General features: G+C 44.9%; 1 protein-coding gene across 1 annotated transcript in view; it reads left to right on the top strand.

Moving 5' to 3' along the window:
- Window positions 1-9,476: 9,476 nt before the first annotated feature.
- LOC310836416 (uncharacterized protein) overlaps window positions 9,477-13,208 on the top strand; it is a 161,811-nt gene continuing 158,079 nt past the window's right edge. The window contains exon 1 of the mRNA XM_083721576.1: window positions 9,477-9,757. Coding sequence (XP_083577702.1) covers window positions 9,634-9,757 — 124 coding nt within the window. The 5' untranslated portion in view covers window positions 9,477-9,633. The remainder of the gene's footprint in view (window positions 9,758-13,208) is intronic.

Raw genomic sequence — 13,208 nt, 5'->3', positions numbered from 1 at the left:
TAAATGCTGATAAACCAATTGGCCAAGGAAATATAAATACTTCGCTGTACCTTTGAAATGGTCCTATTTTTTTCCTAATGATAATTTGTTCTCTCAAGACACTTGGGATAACTTTCTGTAGCGTTGTTAGAGGTTTTCCTCATGTATCAAAATTTCTTCAAATTTCACCAAAGTGACATCTAGTGACAGATCAAAAGTATAGCAAACATTATGATGCAGTATTTTTAAAAACACCAGCCAAAATAGGAGGTGAGACTACTGAGAAAACGAGTCAGCATCATATCCCAGTATATTCCAACCACAAAAAGAGCTAACTGCAGATTTTGATAGTTTCATTTCACTTTAAGGTCGCACTCCGTGCAGAACGAGCAACAGCCTGGGCAAGCCAGGGTTTGGGTAGGGTTGCTTATTTGACAGGCTGTTTTGTTTTAAGAAAGGGATTGATTCTGTAAGACAGCTTGCTTAATGTGCTTGGATTGTTAAACAGAACATGGCATCCTATTGATGATGACAAAAAAGGCCCAAAGGGGGAAATGGAGGAATAGTGAAATGACCAGAGGCAGGTCAACATGGCGCGCACACACGCACACACGCCCCAATACCACCTCACGGCTTTACTTCTAGAGTATGCTGCCCTTTGTCTTGTTTTCTGATTTTTGACCAATCTCATCCCTGGACTATATTCCAGCACACTCTTCTCTCTCAATTTCTCTCTCTCTCTCTCTCTCTCTCTCTCTCTCTCTCTCTCTCTTATTAATCCACATGTAATTATGCATACAGAAACTTCATTAACCAAAAGAAAAGAACAGAAAGGAATGGTTAATAGATCATAGATGTGATTTTTTTAAAAGCAAACAAACAAAAACACTGTAGGGCTATGCAACAAGATGACACTTTTCACAAATCAAATCAAAAATGGAAAAAGAGGTGAGCAAACTTTTTAAAAACATAATTTTAAAAAACATAATCCATTCCACAGCTTTTATATGTTGAGTTCCACAACCCCCACCCCACACACTTTTCCTCGTCTCAAGCTACAGCATGACCGTGACCAAACATTTTTCTACATTTTACATATAGAAAAGGCACAAAACTTTCTTGGAAATTTTAAAAAAAGGGGGGGGGAATACTCCAATAAATAAAATGGGAGGAGAATAGCCCTCTCTGAGCATGCATGCAAAATATTGAGAGCTGAAGATAAATGGCTTTAACTTTTATTTTGGTTTATCCTTCCTCCTCTATTCTTTCTTTCTTTCTCTCCCACGCACCCACGCACCCCCACACCAACCCCATATGAATCAATTGGATGTGAGAGCCCCACACAAGTAAAATGGAGGTGCTTCACAGTTGCAACTTACATGTGAAATGTGAATAATTAAATTCTTGCATTAGAAGAAGATTAAGGCTGGGAATCCTTGGGGGAAGGAAGCGTGGGTGGGTGGGTGGGTATTGAGAGAAAGGAGCATGGTCGGTTTTGAATATATTGTTGCCACTGCAAATACCTATCTCAGTGGTTGACATATCCAACCTTCAATTTGCAAACAGCCCTAGATGCTGTCTTGCTTTCAATGCACATGAAGGTTCCAATACAGTTGAAGTTAGCCATGGCTAAGTCTCATCTAAACAAAAGAGGTGCCATTGGAATTTGGGAGCAGAGGTCTAGATTCCTCAGCAGAATGCTCAGGGCTGAGAATACCACATTTTGAAGGAAGACACATCACTGTCTAGGAGGAGAGGGTCCCATTTAAGTCCAGAAACTTAAAAGTACCCAATTCCCCCATTGCTTTAAAAAAAGAAATCAGCAATGAGACCCAAGATAGCCGCAACAGATTTATTCTGTCAGTTTCAATGGGACGTAGCCAGAGCTAACTTTTGCTAGAGCAGAGGTCAGGGATTTCCCAGAATCCCCTTTGTGCATTGCCAAAACTTGAAATGCAACAACCCATTTTCTGCATCCAGAGTAAGTCTAGTGGTGGCTGTACTTTGAATAAGTAACATTTGCATGTAAAATATATACATATTATATAAATATATACATACATATATATAAATCTATATATATATAAAGTATGTGCATGGTAAAAATGTTTATCTTCGTACTTTTTGATACGATGTATTCATCAGTTGTTAATTTTTAATTATATTTGATATGAATTGGGGGGTTTGTTGCAAAATTTATATTTTAAAAAAACAGTGTTTAAAAAAAAACCTGAAGGGAAGTTCCAAACATGCAACACAACTGGAACTTTGCTTGGGGATTTGATGGGGAGGGCTGGGAATTCTGTGATTGAATAGTTTGCTGCCTGAGTAATATTTATCAGCCAAACTTTGGATTCTGCAGTTGTTTCTACAATTACATTTTGTATGAAGCAAAGTCCTTGAATTAAAATAATAAAACCTTAGGAAAAGAGTGCTAACTGAATGTGGTGTGTGCCAAATGACAAAGAGATCATTCTGTGCTGTTTTGTGCTCATCCTTCCCCCCCACCCAGGAATCCAGAAATCACATTTATATAAAGTAGGAGGAGGAGGTTACAAGTAAAATAAAAACAGCCATAGCAGTGAGAAACATATGATAGCCGAAATGATTTTTGGATGAGAAAAGTCTAAAGGAGGTAGCCACTTAGAACTAGTGATGTTGACGAAGTTCTTGTGTGACTGGCACGGAGTTTAAATTTGTTTGGCCCACAATGCCCAGCACCACTGCAGATAAAAAGTTATCTGGCTTGGATTGGTGACTAGCAGTGCTATTTTTCTAGAAAAAGAGGTGCTGGAACCCACCATGAACACCTCCCGGAGGTCTGTACTTAACCTGAAACTGTTCTTAACCTGAAGCATCACTTTAGCTAATGGGGCCTCCCGCTGCTGCCAAGCGGCTTCATACCTCATCCTGAAGCAAAGTTCTTAACCTGAAGCACTATTTCTGGGTTAGCGGAGTCTGTAACCTGAAGCCTATGTAACCTGAAGCGTATGTAACTCAAGGTACCACAGTAGTGGCAATGGCGCCCACCTAAGAGGTGGGTTCTGGCTGGAAAAACAAAAACAAAGCCCTGATGATTAGGTACTTGAAGAACATACCTCCCTGGCAACTTGTACACTTTGATCAACCCAAGGTAAGTATGGGTATGCCAAGTTCACAATCCCATCGCTTTGACCCACCATCTAGAAGAGAGAGCGTAACCATTAGCAATGTCACTTAAAGAATGCCGATGGAATTCAGGGCAGAAAGTCCTGATAGCATTTTACCGAGAAAACTGTTTAGCCATAGGACATCATTGTGACCAGTTATTTATCAACACTGAACTACAGGAAACACGAAGGAGTAATCTAATGCCCTGCTGTGATTCAACCTAAACCAAAGCAGTGGGCAGTCCCAGCCAAAAGAACAGTCTAGTATTAAAAGTATGCAATATTGTAGTTAAGGTGAAGCCTTATACTATAGGAGATTGCTTCTCAATGTTCTGGGCCAAACAACATCTGAAACTGCTGCTGGCCACATTATTGGACAATATAGATCTAAAATTAGTTAAGAGAATCTCAGATAATTGACACAGTAAACAATTCTTAGATTTCTTAAGTCTACAAGAGGCTTGGCAAGCTATAGTTGCCACTTTCTTTTAAGGGAGGGACAGCAACTGGCAACTTAGTGTGTTATATTTCAACAAATCTTTCCATTTTGGTTTATCTCATTTTTCCAATCCAAACTGAGTTCCCCACAATTACAAATCAGTACAATTTAAAAAGAAAAAAAGTTTCTCGTGAAAATTCATCAGCATTTTAGTGCAAATTTCTCCCAATACAAATTTTTGCTTACAGTTTTGCCCAGTTCACACATTTCTGCAAATCATTTCCCCTTAATACATTTTGTATGATATTTCCACTAATATATGCATTTTTGTGCACACTTTACTGTAGTAACATGCACTTTTGAATATGTTTCTTGGCTGGAGAACTGTGCTGTACAATCTGGAGGAGTGTCACTGTAATTTTCCCAGGATGCATGAGCTCCTAGTGTGTTTCACAGGGGGCCCTGCCTGCTCAGCACCATTCCAACTGCATCAGCAATTTGGGGTTCAAATTTATGTATTTGGGCATATTAAAAGGAAAATGCTATTTTTTACTGGGGGGGGGGCTAGAAATTGCTTGTTTTTTAAAGCCCAATAATACTAAATACCAAATGAGATGGCAGAGTTATGTGGCAGCAGAGACTTGAGAGTTAGAATGAAGGATGAAATCTGAAGGCTCCTCAGAGGTAAGTCACACCAAATTCAATTGATATAGGGCTAAAAGGGATCCCTGACCATTAGGTCCAGTTGTGGCCAACTCTGGGGTTGCAGTGCTCATCTCGCTTTACTGGCCAAGGGACCCTGTGTACAGCTTCCGGGTTATGTGGCCAGCATGACTAAGCTGCTTCTGGCGAACCAGAGCAGCACACGGAAAACGCCGTTTACCTTCCCGCCGGAGTGGTACCTATTTATTTGTTTGCACTTTGACATGCTTTCAAACTGCTAGGTTGGCAGGAGGAGGGACTGAGCCAATGGGAGCTCATCCCGTCGCAGGGATTTGAACCGCTGACCTTCTAATCGGCAAGTCCTAGGCTCTGTGGTTTAACCCACGGTGCCACCCGCGTCCCGATATAGGGCTACACACCAACATATTTACTATAGCCTAAGATTTTGTGCACTATATCTCATCAGATGAGAGACAGAGACAGAGACAGAGGGAGAGGGAGAGATGGGCCAGGAACCATGCAGCAAACCAGTCACATAACCACCAGCATCCTGCTAATAAAAATCAGGATGCTCAGTGTTTTGGTTCCGAGCTGTTGCAGAAGCCAGCCGATTTGTGTGAGAGCCCAAGACCAAAAAACAAATGTATTTTGGTCCAGTTCTCCAGAGCAAGCCAGCTGATTCATGCAAGAGTGCTGGACCAAAAAACCCGGGACATTCTGGGATCCAATCAAAAATCAGCAAAAACCAGGATGTCCTACTCAAATCAGGATGGTTGAGGGGTATGCAGCCATCAGGCTGAAGGATTAAAGTCATAACCAAAGAATAAACCAGGAAGTAGCATTGAGGTGTATGAAGTAGGCACAAAGGACAACTAAATATAGGAACATATCAGAGATCTGGAAGATCAAGTCACTAAAGCAAAGCTCAGTAGGTACAGGAAGCCCCGTTATACTCCTTCCTGCCTCTGACCTTTTCCCCTAAGAAGGTATCGTCTTCAATTCAGTGGTTTGCTACTTGGGGCAGTCACCCCCACACCCAGATTCCAGCACCTCCTCATCCTCTCTACGTGGACTGTATCAGGAGTGGGGAGCAGGCCTGTGCAGCAGCTGGCGAGGGGGAAGCAGCCAGGTACATTTGCCCCAGGCCTCAGAGGACTAAGCCAACCAGGGACCACTGCTTTTTTGTTTGAGTTTATCATTTTATTCTAACATGACTCCCGCCTCCGTGCCTCAAACATGCTGTGCCCAGGCCTGATAGGGAGCATCAGGTCTAGGGGCCAAATGTGCCCTGCAGGCCTCTTTATCTGGCCCTTGGGATTCTCCCTAGGCCGTGTCCCTCATACATTCTTTGAACTCTTTGGCTCAAATGTGTCCTTGAACTTGGATGATGCCTCTTGCTTGCCTGGAGAGTGGTGCATTTGTGTGTGTGTATCAGCATCTGATTTATACTACACAAAGGTAAAAGTCACATCCATTGCTGCACCTACATCTGGCCTCATCCACAAATGGCATGTGGCCCCTGGAAGATTCCCCATGAAGGAATGCAGCCTGAGGCTGAAAAGGCCCCTCACCCCTAGTGTATACACATTTATGGATATGGTAGACTAAATAAAAATGTAAGGGTAGCAAAATTGCTGTGAAATATAAGAGACAGTTTGTTAATGATTCAGTGTAAAACTTAAATATTTACAAGGTTAGAATCAGCGAATTGTAGAGTTGGAAGGAACCCCAAGGGTTGAACAGCTCTTACTGTCAGAAAGTTCTTCCTTGTCTTTAGTCGGAATCTCCTTTCTTGTAGCTTGAAGCCATTGGCTCAGGTCCTCCAGAGCAGGAGAAAACAAGCTTGCTCCATCTTTCATGAGGCAGCCCTTCAGTTAATTGAAGGTGCCTATTATATCTCCTCTCAGTCTCTTTTCCAGGTTAAACATACCCAGCTCCTTCAACCACTCCTCACAAGGCTTGGTTTCCAGACTCTTGATCAGTCTTGGTCACCTTCCTCTGCACATGTTCCAGCTTGTCACTATCTTTAAGCTGTCGTGCCCAGAACTGGACACAGGACTCCAGGTATGGTTTGACTAAGACCATTAGGTCCAGTCACAGACGACTCTGGGGTTGCGGTGCTGATCTTGCTTTATTGGCCGAGGGAGCCGGCGTACAGCTTCCGGGTCATGTGGCCAGCATGACTAAGCCGCTTCTAGTGAACCAGAGCAGCACATGGAAACGCCGTTTATCTTTCCACCGGAGCGGTACCTATTTATCTACTTTGACGTTCTTTCGAACTGCTAGGTTGGCAGGAGCAGGGACTGAGCAACGGGAGCTCACCCCGTCACAGGGATTTGAACTGCCAACCTTCTGATTGGCAAGTCCTAGGCTCTGTGGTTTAACCCACAGCACCACACGAATTCAAGACAGAATAGAGCAGTACTATTACTTCTGTGTACTTCTGTTGATGCAGCCTAGACTAGTGTTAGCTTTTTTCTGCTGCTGCATCATGCTCTTGACTCATGTTAAGCTTGTGGCCCATTAAGACCTCACATGTACTGCTACTAAGCCAGGTGTTCCCCATCTAATATTTGTGCACATGGTTCTTCCTGCCTAAGTGCAGAACCTTAGCTAGTTTTCGAATCTACTAAGTTCATATTGAGTCCTGCTTCTGTCTTCAGCAGCATTAGCTACCCCTCCCAGTTTGGTGTCATCTGCAAATTTGATTAGCATCTTCTCAATACCTTCCTCCAAGTCATTTATAAAGATTCTGAACAACAATGGGTCCAGGGCAGAAGCCTATGACCATTCATAATACTGTATATGTTGATAACACACTCACCCTAGCTTTCCTGTGTTTATTGACACCCACAGTGAGAGGGGAAACCACCATCTCAAGGGAGACCTAAGCAAACACGTTTTTTAGGTTTTTCTCCTGATGCTTGCTGGGAGACTTAAGGGAGTCAGGAACCAAGAAAGCATACAAACATAGTGTTGTTCAATTGCAATCTGAAGTGGCATGCAAGGAGAGCCCTGCTGGATCAAGCCAAAAACCCATCGAGTCCAGCATCCTCTTCTCACAGTGGCCAACCATATTTCCTAATGGGAAGCTGGCAAAAATGACCTGAGTGCACCATCACCTCTTCCCACCTGTAATTCCAAGCTAAGCTGTATGCTTTCTTCAACAGTGAACCTAACCATTGCAGGTAGTAAATGAGGGGAATGTCAGCGGGCTTGGAAGAGTCACAGGGATTGCAGGGTTGTTGTTTTTTTAAGGGAGGGGGACCCAAAATAGCATAATGAGAGGATGTAGCTGAAGAGAGGGTGTGAGGAGGGTCCTCAAGGCCAGACTGACAAGCCCCATGCCTGAGGTTTCCCACTCTCATTTTAGATGATCAGGGACTGTACTGTGGGTGGCCCCACCAAAGAAAGATTGGACAAGAGGAGGGGCCTTTTCAGTAGCGGCTCCTTGCCTATGGAATGCTTTCCCCAGGACAGGTCTGTCTGGCACCAACCCTGAATGTATGCAGGTGCAAGGCAAAGTGTGTGTGTGTGTGTGTGTGTGTCTCCACCCACCCGCCCACCAGGCTTTTGAATGATGAATTGCTGCTGCATCTTGGTATGGGGAGAGTCTACTTTTCACATTTTTACAGCAAGCACCTCAAAGGTGATGGAATGGATTTTGTGTGTGTGTGTGTGTGTGTGTGAGAGAGAGAGAGAGAGAGAGAGAATGGAAGTGTGTTTTACTGATATTTTGCCAGAATAAAATTGTTCTGTTGTGTTTTCAGGCGCTGCAATTTTATACATTTGCATTTCTGTTGTTGTTGTTGTTGTTGCTGCTGCTGTTGTTTTTAAATTCACCTAAAGTCATTGCTATGAGGCAATTAATATGCATAATAAATAATAATAAAACAATAAAGTCGTTGTTGAAGTTGAAGTTGCACACACACCATTGTAGAAGAGCATAGTTGAGAAGTGGAACTCACCCCCAATAGGACGCCTTAAAAGAAAGAAAGAAGGTTAAGAGACATTAACAGGGGATAAGGCTATTGGTGGCTTCTCACCATGATGGCCATGCCCTGCCTCCACTGTCACAGGCAATAATGCTTCCGAATACCACTTGCTAGAAACCACAGAAGGGGAAAGTGCTCTTTTGCTCAAATCAACCACTTAGAGAACAGGATACTGGGCTTGTCTAGGTAGACTGATCCAGCAAGCTCTTCTTACATTCCTCACACCTGCTTTGCACGCAGAAGGTCCCAGGTTCAATCCCCGGCATTTCTAGGTAGGGTTTGAAATGTTCCTAATCAGAAACCCTAGGGAGCTGCTGCCAGTCAGTGCGGACAATACTAAGTTTGATGGACTGAATAGGAGACAGTTTCCTATGTTCCTGGCACTAAGCAGGTGTTTATTTCTTATTTTAAAAAATTGACAGAACACGTGTATTACTGAATAGTGAAAACCTCTGTGCAGTTTACATAAAGTTGATGGATTTCAGTGGGACATCTCTGAGTAAATCTGACATTGCGTACAAATATACATTAAAGTTATGAATATTCATGTGTTGGATTATCCAGTAGCCAACTAAGCACATGCATAGCTCACCAGCCGAGAAGGGGCACCCCTCACAAGGGCATAGCCAAGAGGAGCAGGGAGGGGCAGCTGCCCCCTCCCCAAATCAAGCAAATCCATAAAAACACTTAACTCAGGTTCTGCGCCCTCCCCCCCCCCGCAACATGAAGCCTCCCCCCGAATATAAATCCTGGCTACGCCCATAACCCCTCACCCAGTGCTAAAATTGTTTTTGAAATAATTCTGCAACCAGAAAATATGGAAGCATAAGCTCTTTTAATTTCAGCATACATTTAGGTTTCGCATACATTTCCAAAAAATAAAATTTTCTTCCAAGGCTTATGACTATTTTTATTTCGGGAGGGGGGGCACCCTAATCTTTTCACTGTTTTGGGCTTCTAAAGTTTTTAAATCCATTCTTTTATACAAGACACACATCTTGTATTTTTTATTATTATTTAAAAGTGGGAAAATTCACCTTGCTGTTTGAAACAGACACACCTCTTATCTACCTGTCTGTCTTTCTGTCTATTCCGAACGCCCTTGCAGTGTTCATTCCTATCCTATTCCAATGTAACAGAAGTTACTCTCAAGAAAGTTACTTTCACCTTAACAGCCACGCTCTCCCCTCCGCCCCCAGCCCCACAGCGCGTATCTTAGCGGCTGTGGCTGCGCGGGGCGGCGCCATGCCCAGGGAGTGGAGCGGGGAAGTTTCCCTCAAGCCTTTCTGAGCCGGGTCCACGGGCTCGTCGGACACTCAGCCTCTCGCAAGCGTTTTCTGCCGCCCGGTGGGAAACGGTCTCCTCGGGCTTTCCGGCAGCGCCCTTTGTTCGAGAGAAGCCGTCGGTGATGTTGCTCCTTCCGCTGCTTCTGTTCTGGCCCCAGGGTTTGGGATCTGCGACTGCCGGGCAAAGCCATCTAGAGCGGAATGGAGGAGACTCCGCAGCCGGCGGCGGCTCGGGGCTGCCTGCAGGTGAGGGAGGCGCCCCTGGTCAGCGGAAGACGAGCAGGTGGCTCTTTGGGGAGCGGGAATTGACGCGGAGGCATTTGTGGGGGGTAGGGGTGGTCCTGACACTGCGATCTTCACAGTGTCTACTTAGAAGTAAGTCCAATTGAATTCACTGAGGCTGACTCGCAGGAAAGTGAGGTTAACGATTGTAGTGTTAAAGGTAAAGGTAAAGGTACCCCTGACCATTAGGTCCAGTCGTGAACCAGAGCAGCGCACGGAAATGCCGTTTACCTTCCTGCTGGAGTGGTACCTATTTATCTACTTGCACTTTGATGTGCTTTGGAACTGCTAGGTTGGCAGGAGCAGGGACCCAGCAACGGGAGCTCACCGCATTGTGGGGATCGAACTGCTGACCTTCTGATTGGCAAGCCCTAGGTTCTGTAGTTTAACCCACAGCGCCACCCGCATCCCTCATTGTAGTGTTACTTGAGACTAAATTAACTTGAGACTAACTTGAGACTAAGGGACGCGGGTGGCACTGTGGGTAAAAGCCTCAGCGCCTAGGACTTGCCGATCGAAAGGTCGGCGGTTCAAATCCCCGCGGTGGGGTGCGCTCCCGTTGCTCGGTCCCAGCGCCTGCCAACCTAGCAGTTCGAAAGCACCCTCGGGTGCAAGTAGATAAATAGGGACCGCTTTCTAGCGGGAAGGTAAATGGCGTTTCCGTGTGCAGCTCTGGCTTGCCAGAGCAGCGATGTCACACTGGCCACGTGACCCAGAAGTGTCTTCGGACAGCGCTGGCCCCTGGCCTCTTGAGTGAGATGGGCGCACAACCCCAGAGTCTGGCAAGACTGGCCCGTACGGGCAGGGGTACCTTTACCTTTACCTTATATTTAATTCCCTGGAGTTCCCTGGATAGGAAGTGACCTGTCAGTGTTAATCATGCCCATTAATTTCAGTGGGTCTGTTCTGAGTAGTACAGACCCATGTGTCTGATGACTGCCTACACCCAGGTAAAAGGTAAAGGGACCCCTGACCATTAGGTCCAGTTGTGGCCGACTCTGGGGTTGTGGCGCTCATCTCGGTTTATTGCCGAGGGAGCCGGTGTACAGCTTCCGGGTCATGTGGCCAGCATGACTAAGCCACTTCTAGCAAACCAGAGCAGCGCACGGAAATGCTGTTTACCTCCCCGCCGGAGCGGTACCTATTTATCTACTTGCACTTTGATGTGCTTTGGAACTGCTAGGTTGGCAGGAGCAGGGTCCCAGCAACGGGAGCTCACCCCGTCATGGGGATTCAAACCACCAACCTTCTGATCGGCAAGCCCTAGGCTCTGTGGTTTAACCCACAGTGCCACCCACATCCCTTACACCCAGGTAGGCACCCTCAAAATCATTGTTCCTACGGTGTACCCTACTGTACATCTCTTCAGAAGTGAGCTCCATTGACCTCAGCGGGACTTACTCCTAGGAAAGCATGTACTATAGGGCTGCTACATGCTGACAGGGTGTCACTCCTGTCAAGAACTGTGCTGCAGGATTCAGCATCCCACCAAGTTCTACTCAGAGTAGACCCACTTAAAGTAATAAACCTAACTCATGCCTGTTAATTTCAGTGGGTCTACCTTGAGTAGGACTAGCGCTGTTTGCAACTCTTTGTTAAGAGCAGTAGCACAGCCTTGCTGAACTGGGATCAAGCCATCTGTTTGAGTAACCTCTCATTGTATGCAGGTCAGATTAAGACCTTTAGAGGCCCTAAGCCCTTAAAAGATTTTGGTGCACCCATATATATCTAATTCAGAATATAAACAATAATAAACTGTAAAACAAAATGCAATTTTTTAAATTGAAACAAACCTACAGTAAGGTGGAAAATAATATTTGTTTTTGTATACTTCCACTTTATTTATGTTTGGGGGGAAATTCTCCTACTTTTTCTAATTGCAAAGTCTTTGATCGGATTGTTAAATCTGATTTTAAGAGTCTCATGCTCAGCTAGCATTCATTTTCTCTGTTGAAGTATATTAAAAATCCCATCATAATAACCATGCTATCCCAGAGGACACTGAGCTATCCCAGAGGATTGTTGCATGGTTGTCCTGTTCAGATTTTTAATGTACTTCAACATAGAAAATGAATGCTTAGCTGAGCAATATGTGACCATTAATGTTTAAAATCTGACAATGGAAAATAAGCATGTGCTTATTTTGTTTAATGGTTAATCCAGCCCTAGCTGCATCAGAAGCAGCGAAGTCTCCCCGATAGCAGCCACAGTCCACACAGGTGGGTTAAATGTTCCCCATCAAAGCATCCTTGCTGATCTGTTTAGATTCCAGGGGTCCATTTACCCTGATTATCTTAACCCAGGGATGGGGAACCTCAGTCTCAGGGGCCACATGCAGCCCTACAGACCTCTCTGGTCCTTGCGACTCTCCCCAAATCAAATTTCTGTCTCTGATTCGCACCCTCCTTGAGTGTTTGTGTCTGTCTGGGTTGCACCTTTGAACTCCAAATTTTTCTTCTTACTTGCCTGGATGGAGGCTAAAGAGGTGTGTGTGTAGAAACTGAAGGAGGATGAAATTTGCACCATTGTTCCACTTCCTTCTGCCCCGCCCACTACTGGCATGTGGCCCCCAGAGGATTGCGCAGAAGGAAATGTGGCCCTTGGGCTAAAAATGACTCCCTGCCTCTGCTTTGTTTGCAATTTAACCCTGCGTCTCTGGACCATCCTTCCTAAATTGCTGGCAGTGGATCCCAACCCTCATGGGTTGTGCCACACATTGCAACACCTGCCTTTATATGAAATTGGTTGGATGTCTGCAGCCTGGCACTGAGGATCAGCTCTGAATCCAGAACATCAAAAAGAGATTACCATAAACAAGTCTTTCTTTTGTGAATGGGAAACCTGCAGGATAATTCTTTGTTTTCTTTTCTTCTTTCTTTTTAAAAAGAGCATCTGTCAAGCTAGGGTGCTTAATGAATGACAGACATCAGACAGCAAACCTTGTGTTGTAAATTGCTGGCTATGCTATGTTATGGTATTTTGCAGGGGGAGAGGGGAGATGGGTCTGTGTTTCTTTTCTTTCTTTTTTTGTGGGGTGGGCTTGACTTGCTGCCCAAAATGTCTTTGTTCAAGGAAAGATCCACATAACTTTTCCAATCTCATGGGTCTGTAAGGCCTGAGCTCTATGGTCTAAAGTGCTCCTGGACATTATTCAGTACCATAGGCTATGCAGCTGCTGTCCTGGTCTAAAGTGGAGGTGGCAACTTGTGCTTTTGATACAGGACTATTCTGCATAGCAGTGTGCAAGATCTCCAACTTTTAGAACAGGGCAGAGTAAACCTTCCTTGGGATTGTCCCAAGGCCATGCCCCTCACTGACCCCCACCCCACCCATCCTTTGCAACCTCAGTGTTTTTGCCTGGCTAGAATGTGTCCATAGAACTCTGATGGTACCTCTTTGCTGCCTGGATGGAGGA

The sequence above is a fragment of the Podarcis gaigeae genome (genome assembly GCF_964106915.1).
Source record: "Podarcis gaigeae genome assembly, chromosome: Z".
Lineage (NCBI taxonomy): Eukaryota > Metazoa > Chordata > Lepidosauria > Squamata > Lacertidae > Podarcis > Podarcis gaigeae.
Note: the sequence above shows the minus strand (reverse complement) of the source record. Positions and strands in the feature narration are given on the sequence as shown.